The sequence below is a fragment of the Phaseolus vulgaris genome, chromosome 5 (genome assembly GCF_000499845.2).
Source record: "Phaseolus vulgaris cultivar G19833 chromosome 5, P. vulgaris v2.0, whole genome shotgun sequence".
NCBI classification, from domain to species: Eukaryota; Viridiplantae; Streptophyta; class Magnoliopsida; order Fabales; family Fabaceae; genus Phaseolus; species Phaseolus vulgaris.
The window spans coordinates 31,112,668-31,128,012 of record NC_023755.2 but is presented as its reverse complement, the minus strand read 5'-3'; the positions used below and the strand labels follow the sequence as shown (position 1 = coordinate 31,128,012).

The 15,345-nt window shown below is 42.1% G+C and overlaps 1 protein-coding gene and 1 pseudogene across 1 annotated transcript; one reads left to right on the top strand and one right to left on the bottom strand.

The window, feature by feature from the left end:
• Window positions 1-409: 409 nt before the first annotated feature.
• Window positions 410-13,707, top strand: LOC137834307 (uncharacterized). Its single transcript, XM_068642365.1, has 2 exons — window positions 410-2,221; window positions 13,552-13,707. The coding sequence occupies exons 1-2, from the start codon at window positions 410-412 to the stop codon at window positions 13,705-13,707; spliced, it is 1,968 nt and encodes a 655-aa protein (XP_068498466.1).
• On the bottom strand, window positions 801-906 carry LOC137836259 (small nucleolar RNA R71; annotated as a pseudogene).
• Window positions 13,708-15,345: the final 1,638 nt, after the last annotated feature.

The window sequence follows — 15,345 nt, the reverse complement described above, 5'->3', positions numbered from 1 at the left end:
ATTTTCTTTTCTTTACGTTATTTATTTTAGTTTATTTTTATTTTATTCTGTTTTGATTTTGTTTTGTTTTATTATATTTTATTTTAGGATTAGTTTACGTAGTTTTATTAGGTAGTTTTATTTAGATTTACGTAACTGTTATTTATTTGTTTTAATTATATTTTATTACTAGTTTTAGTTATTATTTTATCTATATTTTTTTATTTTTTTTTTGAATATTTTTGTTATTTTTCTCTTAACGTCGTTTTAGTGTTTTATTTTTGTTTTTGTGTTATTTTTATTTTATTTTACATATTTTGTTTTTATTTCAATTTTTTTTTTAATTTATTTTATTTTATTTTATTTTTTAAGAAAAAAAAAGTACTCTGTTTTTTTTCTCTCCACTAATATGTTTTAGGAAGAAAGCAACATGGTAGAACAACAAGCACCACCTCCTAGGAGGACACTTGGAGATTATGTCATGTACCAAGGACCAAGACATTTTTCTAGTATTGCAATACCTACTACTGCCAAGGCCTTGGAAATAAATCCCGATTTTCTCACTCTCATCAGTGCCTATCAATTTACAGCAATGGAACATGAGGATCCATATTCACATTTGGATACATTTTATGAATTGGTAGGAACAATGGGTTTTCAATCAGGTGATCTTGAAAATGTTTATATGCGCTTGTTTCCTTTTTCATTGGCAGGAAAGGCTAAGGAATGGCTCAAATCACTTCCAAATCAGAGCCTCACTAGCTGGAAGAATGTAGAGGAAAAATTTTTGCAAAGATTTTTTCCAATTTCTCGCTACATCAAAGCAAAGTCTGAAATCTCTATGTTCAGACAAGGAGCAAATGAAGTCTTCTGTGATACATGGGAAAGATTTAAGATGATATTGAGAAAATGCCCAAATCATGGGTTTGAAGATATTGCTCAACTGAGCATATTCTTGAATGGTCTCAGATCTGACATAAAGATGCTCCTAGATGCTGCAGCTGGTGGCACAATGATGGCCCTTGATGTAGAACAAGCGACAATAATTATTGATGCATTGGCATCAACTGATTATAAAGCCCAACATGATGGACAAGATCTTCATAATAAAGGGTTGTTAGAAGATGCACTCTTGGCTAAAAATAAGATTCTGACACAGCAGATTGAGCAACTAACTGCACAAATGGCTAAATTGCCCCAACAATTATATGTTGTTCATTCATCTCAAAGCCAAAGTCAGTCAATCAGGTGTGATTTTTGTGGAGATGTTCATCCTAATGGTCACTGTTTTTATCAGAACAATTTACCTAAAGTTGAGGATCCATCCATGCTTGAAAGAATGAATAAAGTTGAAGACGCTCTGACAAAGATTGTGAGCGCGCAGGACAATATTGTGAAAGCGCAGGACAATAGCATGGCCATGATTAGGAGCATAAAGATCCAGATGGGACAACTGACCAAACAAATTGCACAAATTCCAGAGGAACAAAATGGCCAGTTTTCAGTCAATAGCCAAACCAATTCAAAAGAGCATTGCGATAATGTAGTGGCTGAAAAAGAAGAAAAAGATGACACAAAGGGGAAGAGAGATGAGAAAGAGAGAAGTGAGGAGGAAAAAATAAAGAGGAAAAGTGAAAATAAGGAGAGAGGAGTTCTTGAAAAAGATTTATCATATCCTCATTCTCCTTCAAAAAAAGATAAGGAAAGAAAATTCTTTGATAAATTGCTCCCTAAAAATTATTTTGCAGGAAATTTGAAGCAAGATTCAACATTTGAAAGATTTCGAAAGAATAGGAGCTATATTGAAGAAAGAAATATAGAGCTGGAGGATGGATACAATGTCATTATTCAAAAAGGCTTGCCTAAAAAATTCAAGGACCCAGGGAGTTTTAACCTTCCCGTGTCTATAGGTGCTTTATTAGTAGCCAATGCTTTATTGGATTTGGGAGCAAGCGTAAATATAATTCCTTTGGCAATGCTGAAGAAAATAGGGGATTTGGAGATTAAACCCACCAAGATGACTTTAAAGTTAGCTGATCAAGTAACCAAGTATCCATATGGTGTGGTTGAAGATGTTCTCGTCAAGGTGGATAAATTCACATTCCCTGTGGATTTTGTTGTGATTGACATGAAAGAAGATGAGGAGGTTCCCTTGATACTTGGAAGACCCTTTATGAAGACTGCTAGAATCATAGTTGATGTCGACAAAGGAGAACTTCAAGTTAGAACTCAAGATGAGGAGGTAACTTTAAATCTTTTTTATGGTCATAAAAATTTTAATGCAGGGGAAGAATGTGTACAGAATGATGCAACAAAGAGAGTTGTCCATCTTGAAATAAACAGGCGTCAAGCTAGATGACGTTAAACGAGCGCTTACTGGGAGGCAACCCAGTCCACATTTTAGTTTTATGTTGTTTTATTACCTTTGCTGATTTTATTTAAAATAAAAAATAAAAGTAAATAAGAATAATAATTAAAAAAAAATCCTATATGCCTCCTAATCATTTTGCAGGTTATGTATTTTTGACCTGGGGACATGTTTTATTATTCAGGGGGGCAGATCCAGCAAATGAAGCAAGACTGTAGATAAAAATTTTAACAAAATGTTGGATGACTTCTTAAGAATAGAGGATTGAACAAAAATATGGTTTTATCTCTCTAATTCTCTTTTCTTTTCAGTTATTTGAATTTTTTCTTATTTTATTTTTCGGTTATTTTGTTTTCTGTTTATTTGCTTATTTGTTTGGTTTGTTTTTATTGCTTATTTTGAATAAATTTCCTATTTTATTAGTTTGGTAATTTTAAGTTTTGAATTATCTTTCTTGACTAAATTTCAGTTTTAATTTGTTTGTTTTCTAGTTTATTTTTTTCAAATAAAAAAGAACTAGAATATTAATTTTGAATTGTGGAAAAAAGAATTTGTGTTTAAATATTAAGTAGTGAGATGAATTAGACACAGGTTAGAAAAGAAAATATGATTGAATCCCTATTCAAATGTAGTTAAAATTATGATACATGAAAATTTAACAGGATGATTGATTAGGACATATAATGACAAGACAAAAAGGAATGAGACCATTTAAACCAAGTGAGTGTGTGAATCTTAAACAGTTTTGAGAGTTTTACTGATAAATTGACAGTTGTGGTTGCTTAATTTTTATTTTTGTTGCATCATAAAAGAGCATGAAGATGATTGAGGCATTTGTTTGTGTTAATTAGGAGCCAGGGCCAAAAAGCCAACCTTTATATTAGAATTCCATTTTTTTTATATCCCCTTTGGGCCAAGAAATTTTTTGTTAATATTGCACCTTAACCTTTATTGATATAATTTTCTACCCTTTAGCATGTCTAAGGAAGGAGAACATAGATGCAATACATATAGAAAAGGGAATGGTTGGTTTTGATTTTGAAAGTTCAAAAAGTTGAAAATAGGAAGAATCTTTTCCTATTATTGAAAACAAAACAAAAAAGAAAGAGAAATAGAAGAAGAAAAAGAAATAAAAAAAGAAAGATAGAAAAAAAAATTTCATGAAAATCATGAAAAGAAAGAAAATGAGGAAAAAGGTGACATCGAAAGAAAGTGGTAATTAGATAACATATATGTTCTCTATAATTGAATTGTAGGTATGTTCTTCTTCTTTAAGATGTGCATTTCGTTATTTAAGAAAAATCAATATTTTTTGGAAGCCCAGCCTCATTACAACTCTGTAAAAGACCTCAAGATTCATGTTTCTAATATGTTTGTGATTTGAAGATGAAATGAAAAGCAACTGTGATTTGTTATGATTCAGTGAAAATAGAGAGAAACACTTACCCGTGAGCATATGAGAAGATATTCCTTGATGAATTGTCATTTATTTGTTTTGATTTGATCCTGGAAATTGATTGTGGCTATCATTTTCTATATTTGAATTTGGAAGCATCATAAGTTTCTAATTTGATTTGTTGTTTAGTGAATTAAGCGGTTTGATATTTAAATTCAAATATATTCATTTACTTTGCTTGAGGACAAGCAAGATTCTAAGTTGGGGAGTGTGATAAGTGTCTAATTTCAGTAATATTTCATATTAAAATATAGACACTTATGAGAATTTATTGCTAATTTACATATAAAATAATCTCTAATTTATGAATTTATACCTTTTTACATTTTTTTATGATCTTTATTTGAATAAGAGTATTTTATTCCCAAATTTGGTGTTAATTGCAGATTTCTAAGGAAGATTGGAGATTTGGATTAAAGATGAATGATTTGAGCTAAAAAGATAAAGATAGAAGGTCCCAGAATGGAAAAAGATACAAATGAAGATTGGGCCTTTTTTATGTTTATCATTTAGCCCGTTAGCCTAACCCTAGAAAACTAGGATAAATAGAGGGCTAGAGGCTCAACCTTAGGGTGCCAGATTGAGAGGAAAACACCATAGAGTGAATTGTAACCCAATTGGGAGAATGGAAGGTGATAAAAGTATGCGTGGCTAATTCTACCCTTTGGGATTGGGAGTAATCTGCTTAAACTCTTATGTATTGAGGTGATATTTTATATATTAATATTCAGTTCTTGATTGATTATTGGTATTGTTGTTTTACTTTTAATTCTCCGTGACAAATTGAGAATCTTAAATCTGACCGGGAGGTATTTTTAGGGTTCGGACCTAAACAACAATACTTAACATATTTGAGTGCTAGGAATAGACTTGAAATGTTAATTGCTATTAAACGTCTGAGCTTCGTTCTAAGTTGTTCTTATAAGTATGCGAGGGATCGATAGTTAGGGAACATTCTTAAGGATTTTATATGCGAGGAATCGATATAAATGATTTTTATACGGACATCAATTTCAATTAAAGAACTTGATATTAACATGCTAATCAAAATACATGAGAGTGAGAGAGATGAAACTTAATCCCAATTTTTCCAATTGAAGCAACTAATTCTTTGTTTGTTTTCTTATTAATCAGTGCCAACATAATCACTTCACACTCTTTTTTATTGTTCTGTTGTTATATTTAGCGAATATTGTACTCGATGATTCACTGTTCTTTGTGGGATCGATATCCGTCCTTAGGGACAATTATTACTTCTGACAAACACGGTGCACTTGCCGTAAAAAGTCATCAAGTTTTTGGCGCCGTTGCCGGGGAACAGATTTGAATTGTTGAGTATAATGTCATTTTCGGCGTGGAGGCGGGAAAATTTTTGGGTTTTCTCTTGACTGAAAGAGGAATAGAAGCTAACCCGGACAAGTGTGCCGCCATCTTGGCGATGAGAAGCCCGGCTACGGTGAAAGAAGTCCAGCAGCTAACAGGTCGGATGGCAGCCCTATCTCGCTTCGTGTCAGCTAGCGGAGAAAAGGGGCACCCCTATTTTCAATGTCTGCGGCGCAATAATAAGTTTGCTTGGACGAAAGAGTGTGAGGAAGCTTTCGTCAAGCTGAAGGAGTATCTGGCGAGCCCGCCGGTTCTGTGCAAACCGCTGGCGGGAATCCCTTTCAGGTTGTATTTCGCTGTGACTGAGAGGGCGGTCAGTGCGGTGCTCGCCCAGGATCAAGATCAGGCTCAGAAGCCTATTTATTTTGTGAGCAAAGTGTTGCAGGGCCCAGAAACGAGATATCAGGCCCTGGAGAAGGCTGCGCTGGCTGTGGTGTTTTCGGCGAGGAGGTTGCGCCATTACTTCCACAGTTTCACAATACTGGTGATGACTGACCTGCCCATCCAGAAGGTCTTGAAGAAACCTGACGTTGCGGGAAGAATGGTGAAGTGGGCAGTGGAGTTGTCAGAGTTTGACATTAAATATGAGCCCCGAGGCCCGATCAAGGGGCAAATCTTTGCAGATTTCGTGGTCGAGCTCTCATTAGAGGCGACGCGGGTTGAAGGAGACGATTTCCGTTGGGTACTCTCGGTGGATGGATCGTCGAACCAGCAGGGTAGCGGTGCTGGAGTCATATTGGAAGGGCCCAACGGCGTGCTGATCGAGCAATCTTTGAGGTTTGCCTTTAAAGCCAGCAACAATCAAGCAGAGTATGAGGCGCTGATCGCTGGGATTTTGCTGGCCAAGGAGATGGGAGCTAGGGTGCTGATGGCTAAGAGTGACTCGCTGCTGGTCACAGGGCAAGTAACAGGCGAGTTCCAGGCTAAAGATCCACAAATGGCGGCTTACTTGGCGTATGTGCAGGAATTGAAGAGTTCCTTTGCCTCTTTTGAAGTAGTACATGTGCCCCGAGAGCAGAATGCCCGAGCTGACTTGCTGGCTAAGCTCGCCAGCTCAGGCAAGGGGGGTAGGCAGAGGACGGTGATTCAAGAAACTCTGAAGACGCCGAGGGCATTTGTAGCAGATCACCTGGTCCTTCAGATAAGCAAGTCGACGGAGAGAGCAGCGAGAAGCCATAAGTCTTTGACGCAAGAAACTCTGAGATCGCCGAGAATTAGAGCATGTCGAGGAGAGAAGGTGGATGTGATGCAGGTTTGCGCCGCCCATGAGCCAGACACTTGGATAACACAGTACAAGCGGTGCTTGGCAGATGGCCTCCTCCCGCTGGATCCAACAGAAGCTAGGAAGGTAAAGAAAAATTCCAGCAAGTATACATTGATTGATGGCGATCTGTACAGGTTTGGGTTCACTCACCCACTCCTGGAATGTATACACGGCGAGAAGTGCACGAGAATTATGGCAGAGCTCCACGAAGGTATATGTGGAAGCCACGTCGGGGGTCGAGCTCTGGCCGCGAGGACTCTCCGTGCAGGCTACTACTGGCCATCCATGAGAGAAGATTGCAAGAAATATGCCCAATGTTGTAAACAATGCCAGCAGCACGCCGATTGGCATAAGGCACCTCCCGAGGAGTTGAAGTCGATCTATAGCCCTTGGCCGTTTCATACTTGGGGAATCGACATCCTGGGACCTTTCCCGCTGGCGATCAGGCAAATGAAGTACTTGGTGGTGGCGATTGAGTATTTCACCAAGTGGATTGAAGCAGAGCCAGTGGCCCAGATCACCGCACACAAGATCGAAGGTTTTGTATGGAAGAACATCGTGTGCCGGTTTGGAGTGCCTAAGCGCCTGGTGTCAGATAATGGGACGCAGTTTGCAAGCCACCTGTTGAAGAAGCTTTGCGAAGGGGTAGGAATTCAACAAGTGTTTGCATCCGTCGAGCACCCTCAAACAAATGGCCAGGTGGAATCAGCTAATCGGGTGTTGTTGAGAGGTTTGAAGAGAAGGCTTGAGAAAGCCAAGGGAAGTTGGGCTGAGGAGGTGCCCCGTATAGTCTGGGCGTACCACACCACCGGGCAGTCAGGAACCCATGAGACCCCGTTTAGCTTGGTCTATGGGTGTGACGCCATGATTCCGGTGGAGATCCAGGAGAGCTCGCCGAGATTCCAGAACTTTGTAGAGGAAGACTCGAATGAAGAGAGAAGGCTGAACCTGGATCTGCTGGATGAGGTCAGGGAAGAGGCGAGGCTGAAGGCTGAGGCGGTGAAGAGGAGGATCGAGCGAAGATACAACTCAAAGGTGATGCCAAGGCAGTTTAGAGAGGGCGACCTGGTGATGAGGAAGGCCCACCAGTACGAGATGGAGAATAAATTGTCACCCAAGTGGACTGGACCGTTCAGAATAACCGAGGCGCTCGGGAACGGGGCCTACCGCTTAGAGACGCTGGAAGGAGGGGCGATCCCTCGTACCTGGAACGCCACACACCTGAAGTTGTACTATAATTAAGAGCTTTGTAAGTAAAGACAAACACAATGTTATATTACAATGTCTCTGTTAAAACAGTTTGAAGGGGGCACTCTTTTTTCCCTAAGGAGGGTTTTTAATGAGGCCACCCAATAAAAGAAGAGTTTTCGAAGTATAAGGTGTTTTCAGATTGCATGTGTGCTATTTTCAAAGGTTTTGAAGAAAGACCTTGTCATTTGTACATGATTTAAGGCAAGAAAAGATATATCGCGTGCTTTCTAAAAGGTTTTAAGTCCTCATCGTCTTTCGGCGATCGGAGGCACCAGTTAAGTTGTAAGTCCTCATCGTTTTTCGGCGATTGGAGGCACCAGTCAAGTTTTAAAGTCCTCATCGTCTTTCGGCGATCAGAGGCACCAGAGGAAAGACCTCAACGCCCTCGCGCGTTTTGAGGCAAGTTAAAGACCTCCTCGCCGTCGAGCGAGTGCAGGCGAGAAAAAGAAAGGTCCTCAGTGTATCCAGGGGGGAGGAGATGTACACCCTGGGCAAGTTGAGGCACCAGATAAAGTCCTTATCGTCGTTGTGCGAGCTAAGGCCAGTTAAAGACCTCCTCGCCGTCGAGCGAGTGCAGGCGAGAAAAAGAAAGGTCCTCAGTGCATCCAGGGGGGAGGAGATGTACACCCTGGGCAAGTTGGGGCACCAGATAAAGTCCTTCTCGCCGTCGAGCGAGTTAAGGCCATTTAAAGTCCTTCTCGCCGATGAGCGAGTTCAGGCGAGTAAAAGTCCTTCTCGCCGATGAGCGAGTTCAGGCGAGTTAAAGACCTTCTCGCTTACATGCGAGCACAGGCAAGATAAAATCCTTCTCGTCTCGAACGAGTTCAGGTATGGCGCAGAGGGTGGAAGAAGCTTGAAAGGTAGCTAAGGCAGGTTCGAAGAGAATGCCTAGTCAACCGGTCTTTTGCTCTGAAGTTCAGGGGGGCAAAGGAAGATCCTAAAGGGCGCTTCTACCCCAGATAAAGAAACGATTGCCAAAGCATGAGGCTAGGAAAAGCTGATGTTACCAAGGGGTCTTGGCGATCGGGAAGAGTGTAAACGACGGCGAGAAGGTTGAAAGACTTGTTTGATAAAGCAGGTCGAGTGGGACGTTGTTTGAGCCAATGATTGAGTTACAGTTCGTTGTTCGAAGGGTATTCTTGCGATAAGGTTAGTTGCCTTAAGAATACAAGTTGTTTAAAGTGATTATTGCTTAAGTTTGAATTGGCTCGAGGCAGTTACGTCAAAAGTCGTATTCGCAAAATTGTTAAGTTAAATCCGACAAAGTTAAACATACAAAGAAGGCTAAAGCGCTTAAAAGGAGTCAGGGGAGAGAATATCCAAGTTTGGTGATTGAAATAAGTATCTGTTCAAAACACATATGCACGAGTTTTTATTACAAGGTATATACAAGCGAAATTATCAAGTAGCAGACGGGGTGGAGTTGGTTGAGCCTTCGGCGGGAACGACCTTTCCATCTACTACTTCGTTGTTCAACGACACCATGCTGAGGTCGAGATCGGGGAATAGGCATGCGAATTGTTCCCGAGCGGCTTCGAATCCAGCAACCAGAATCTGAGCAGAGCTTAGCTTAAGTTCTTCAATTTGCCCTTGAAGTTCTTCAACCTGTTTCTTGAGCTCCTTGTTCTGCTGCTCCAGCTCTTCGACCTGTTTTCGGAGTTGTTCGTTGGTCTCTCGAGCATGAAGAAGGTCGTCAGTAACCTTCTTGGATTCCGTTTGAGCTTGGGTCAACTCGGCAACCATCTTTCCTTTTTCCTTGTTGGCCTCGGCGAGATCAGCCATAGCGTCGTCCCTCGCTTTTTCTACTTGCCCAAGTAGCTTCTCGCGGTCGATCGACCTCTGCTCCAGTTTTTGCACCCTGGCGGCGTCAGCTTGAATGTGAGCCTCCAGGTCGCTCGCCTTGGTGCGCAGAGGCACGATTTTGCTTTCTAGCTCAACTTTCTCTTGGGCAAGATCATGAACTTTGCGGCGAAGGTCAGCAGCTTCCTTGCGCGCCAGCCTGAGCTCGGTATTCAGGGCATCCTCTACTCGCGAGTGATCAAGTTCTGCGAGCGTCAGGCTGAATGACATTTTCTCCACCTCGACCTTCATAGTGCTATTTTCAGTCTTGAGGTTGTAGAAATCGTCTTGAAGCCTCCTGGTGGAGCTCTCCACAGCTCTCGTTATGATCGATGGGATATCCTCTGCTATGGTTTTGAGTTTGGCAGTCAGAGGTTCCCACATCCTTGTGACTTCGAGGGAAAGGTTCGCTGCTTGGAGAGGCGCCAGGGGGGCTTGTTGAGGGTTCTCGCCGCCACCTTCCTTAGCAATATCTTCAGTGGTTGCTTCATGGTGTGGCGACGCAATCGGGGATTCGGTAATCAGGATTGGAGAGGTGTGAGCAACCTCATCCCTGATTGGAACGTTTTCTGCAGCTGAAGTGTTTGAAGGGGGGCCCCCTCCTACTGACACGTACGGCGTAGAGGCGCTTGGGGGTCCTCAAAGAAATTTGGCTCTTGAGCCTCAGCTGCAGGTGGCGCAGTGGCCAGTGGAACTGCTTGGACTGGTGATGAAGGGGCTTGTGGTGTTGGCGATGAGGGAGGAGGAGCAGGCGTTGATGGTGGTGTTGAGGTTGGAAGAGGGGGTGGAGCAGGTGGAGAAGATGGTGCCACCCTCTTCCTTTTCGTGACAAGGCCATCCTCTGTGACCTCGTCGTCCTCTTCCTCCTCCTCTTGGACGATTTGAGGGGCTTTTCGCTTAGGCCTCTTAAGGACCAGTTTCTTGCGCTGGGTGGGTTCCTTGGGCGGTGATCGCCCATGAACAATGGCCTTCTCGACCGCCGAGTTGGGCACCGTTTGGGAACCGGTCGCCAACCCGTGGTTTCGGGCGAGCGCCTTTAAGTCGGCGAGCATGTTTTTACCCAACATGTTGTCTGCATGAAACGAAAATGCATGAGTTAGCTCAGAGAAGAAAACGATAAGTGTATGAGGTAATAAAACAGCAAAACAGGTAGTATATGCAGAAAAGGTAAAACCAAAGTCTTGTGCGTATCGCACAAGACGCCCAGAAACAATATCAGAAGCAGTATCAAAGCAACAGTTTGGATGTCCTAACCTATTTGGAATTCTAGCTGGTCCTCAAAGAATTCGAAGGAGATCAAGGTGGGGGTCAGGAATGTTATGTTGGCATCCGCCACCCTCTTCCAGAATAGACAGAGGTCTCGGTCCAATGCTCCCATGCTATCAGGACTTCTGGGCCTCCTGAAGCAGCTCTTGGACTCCTTCTTCCCCTTGTCCACCCAGTACAAGGGGAAGCCATCAAGAAGGGAGGTGTCTTTATCGTTTGCACGTACTTGGATGAACTTCCCCTTCCAGTCTTTGTACGATTGCTGGAAGATGGTAAAAATGGATCTCCCAGCAATTGCATTCAGGCTGACCCACAGGCGGTCTCCTGGGTGCTTGGCCTAAAAAAGGAACAAAAACACGTCCACCGACGCGGGCAACCCCAGGTGGTCGCATGTTATTTGAAAGGCTCGAACAAACGCCCAGCTGTTGGGGTGAAGCTGGGCGGCAGCAATATTGAGCTCGGTCAAAAGTTCCCTCTCGAATCGGGTGAGGGGAAACCTGAGCTTGACCTTCTTGAAGAAAGTTGTGTAAACAAAGCAGAAGGGCCCGTCGGCGCTTACTTTGTCATCGGCACACACTGGCAGAGCGGCGGGGCAAGGCAGCACCATCATCCTCTCGTCGTGCTCCTTGTGAAACGTTTGATAGGCCTCGTCCCCCTTTGTCAACCGCAAAACTGCTCCCGCAGTGTTCACCGACGAGGTCTCCTTCAGAAGGGTTGGATTAGCCCAGGGGTATAGAGTTTTGAAGTCTGGCATAGGGGCGGGGGCTCCTCCAGCGTTAGATGGAGTCGCCTGAGCCGGGACAGTTTGGGAAGACGCAGGCCTCACAGCCTGCGAAGACGGAGCGCCACGAACTTGTGTTGGGTCGTGTGCTTGTGAAGGAAGGTTTCGTGCTGAAGGAGGGGGTTCGGGGTAATCTTTGTGCGAGTGATGATAGCAACTGCAAAGGAAGAAGAAAGAAGAAACGATCAGGGGATTACAGAGGCTGACTCGATCACAGAAGGAAGGTGAAAAAATGAACGAGTGTATGTTCGTTGCGACGATCGACAAAGCCCTAAGTTACGCAGAAGGAGAAATGGAAAAACAACCCACAGCGTATGCACCAGGCAGTTACAGGATGATGCAAATCGGTGAAAATGCAAGGAAACCCAGCAGATGAAGGAAAGTAATTACCTTTCGATGATCGGGAAGACGATGGAGGAAGATGGTGATCTGGAGCGTTGAAGAGCGTTGAGAGTTTTCGCAGAGGGAAGTTAGAGCGTTTGCAAGCACGAAGAAAGTGATGGAACAGTGGAGCGTAATGGGTTTAAGGGTTTTCGAAATGATTTTAGGAAGCGCTAACGGCAGATGAAGAGAGCCGTTGATGAAGCCACGTGTCGAACGATGAGTGAAGGGTTTGGTGGAGCGTCAGAGCAGCAGAAAGTACAATCGCTTGGAATTCTGCGTCAGTGCCGCGTAGATCGGTGTTAACGAAGGCTCTTTCAGTCTTTTCGCTAGACAAGTCTTCGCTTAAGACTGGGAGGCTTGTGTACCGCCCTGGTGGTCGGGTATGATGACGTGGCACCCTGCTACAGTGTAGGCGTGTTGACAAGGCGCCAGGTTGGCAGTTAGGAAGGAAGTCGGGAGGCACGTGTAGTCGCCGATTGTTAAGTTGCCGTGTTCCGATTTCCAGCTTACCAGAATAGGCGATCGCCAGGTTGAAGATGGAGTCGCCAGATATAGACCCAGGCGAACAAGCAGTCGGAGATCGCCAGAACAAGCACATCGCCGAAGATGAGGGAGAAGCAGATTATGAAGGCGGCCGGCGAGACCACAGGGAAGGTGTATGAAGGCCCTAACTCGCCAGTTTCAGTAGAGATCGTACTCCCAAGTTAGCTATGCACTGGGCAGTACCATGCATAAGTAACTTAGCCAAAATGAGAGCAGAAGCAGCGCCAAGTCAGGGAGCCTCCAGATGATGGCACGTGTACAGTTGGATGCAAGCCACGTGTCCAGGTCTGTAACTGCCAGGAGAGAGAAAACAACCAGGTATATAAGAGTTCTTAACAGACTTTCTAAGGTACGCACGTTCAGTTCATACACTTTACGCTTGCGAGTGATAGAGCTGATTGTGAGAGAAGGATTTGCACGGTTCTCGTTCTTAGTATTTGGTGATACCGTCACTGACTTGAGCGTCGGAGTGCGATCGGCCGCAGCGGCGCCGTGTCGTTTCTTTGCAGGTTCTTGAAGTAGATCCCGGAGAGGAGCGAAGGTGAGAAGCGGTGCGCACGTCGATCCTTTGACGAGGCATTCTCCAGCGTTCCGGTCAACAGGCAGGATCAGTTAGTAATAATGAAGAGAAAACCCATTATAAGACTTGGAAAATGTCAAATAGTCTTAACCTGATGTTTATGTGAATGAGCATAAGTTCCAACTTAACAATGTAAACTACCTAGCCAAAAAAAGGGCAAACATGCGACTAGGCTAAGAGACTTGACTGTTAGTCGTAGTGTTGATCAAAGATTGTTCATCAAGTTCGATATGAATACGAGAAATATGTTTTGGAGAGCATAGCAAAAAATTCACTAGCTTTGTGGCCTTGCTTGCTAGAAGTAAGGTTAGTATTCTTTTCAGAAGATTACACATCTGAAGAAACTCGGATCATAGCTGAGCAGATTGTAAGTAACTCAAGACATAAATTATTTTGACATATTTTAATGAAAGTTGATTTTAGTGTTGAAATTTGCATTAAAATGTTTGTTTTGTAGGATGATTTGGTGGAGCAAAGCTCTCAGGGATCATTCGCTATGCAAGGACTTGAAGACATATTAGTCATTGTCATTAGTCGTCCAAAGCATCCAGGACGTGTTCGTGGTACTGGACGAGGGATGGGCATTAGGCAATTCTTTAGCACTCTAGCTTGACAAGTTACTTTATGACACCCTAGTGAGTCTGACAAAAAACTTCTAAAAAGATGAGCTTAAGAAGGACATATTCCCTACATTGAGGAATAAATTGTTGTAAAAAATGTAAGCAGAGCTAGTATCCATGGGAGTGTTCATTCAGCCTCCTACTGCCCCTTCACCTCCGTAAGTTTCCCTTCTTGTTAGCATAAAGGTAAATTGTCCTACTGTTGAAGGATCAAGGCATGGTGGTGTTGATATCCCTATTGATTGCGAATTGTATGTTGATGATCCTCCCCAACATTTGGTGGCCTTAGGTAAATTTTATTCCAATTATATTTGTGGTTTATATTTTATTTCTTCTCATATATTTATGTGGTCTTAGGTAAAATCTATAGTTAATTAGGATCGATCATCCACCACCGGAAGATTAAGGATGATATGATACGAGTTGTGGTTGTAGATGTTCAAGATTCTTCTGCTTGAGTTCATGTACCCACTGAGGAGGTTCAAATAGTAGGACAAATAGTAGGACATTCCCAAAGAATTTTATGATTTAACCAACTAGATTGAAAAATATGATTGTAGTACGGGTTGTTTGTAATGCTTTAGTTAATTATGTATTTATCCTTTTTAATATCTCCACATGAGTTATATTTATATACTAATTTTATTTAAATTTAGGATGATTCTAAAAATTTAAAAGTTGTCAACCCTCAGGAATAATAAATGTCTTCTCTCGAATAACTTGGTTTAGTGGTAGTGACAATGGGGTACCAAATTGTCCATTAGATATTCCTCTTGATGTTGTAGGTAGGGCCAGTAGCATCCCTTTTTAATATGCCTTAAGGATATTTGTGAGATTGTTATTGGTATTGATCATTATCTATATTGATTCTACAACTTTGGTTGTTGTAAATATACTTTTATTAACCTTAAAAATAGTTTAATATATATATATATATATATATATATATATATATTCATACTTTAACTCTAACATTCTTTTTTACAATGTTCAAGGTATTTATCTCCTCTATAAAGAGAAGAATGCTTATATTTATGGATCTTTTTGACCCAATTCTCATTCAGAGTGTAGGAAATAGAGCGAGTGAAGTGCAAACATACTTAAAAGAGACATTTCAAAATGCAAGCCAAAAAGTGTATTTAACACCTTAGTTGCATCAATAGTATATAATTTTTAGTTACAGTTATTTAATTTGGAACTTATTTATTATTAATATTATTATAACTTGTAGGGGTCATTAGTAGTTGTTGGTCATTATTCCTTGTCATTTTCTCATGGTTCTCTTGTGTTCATTTCATAAGAAAACTAACACTTTGACCATCAACCATTTACTAGACACGTAAGTCTTTTCTTGTATTATAGTTTATACCTTAATGATTATATAAATTAACAAATGTCGGAAAAAGGGTTGGAACCTTTGGCAAATTTACGAGAAACTCTCTGGTTGCTTGCCCGTGCTTTAGGATTACGTACAAGTGACTGGAGAATATTTTTGCCTGAAGGAGACAACACACACACATATACACAGTTCTTTTACCACTTTCAGAGTGCCACACGCGGTGCTCAGATACGTGGGTGGACAGTTTTTTGGTGTTTCTTGCTGGCTGACTTGAGCGTCGGAGTGCACACGG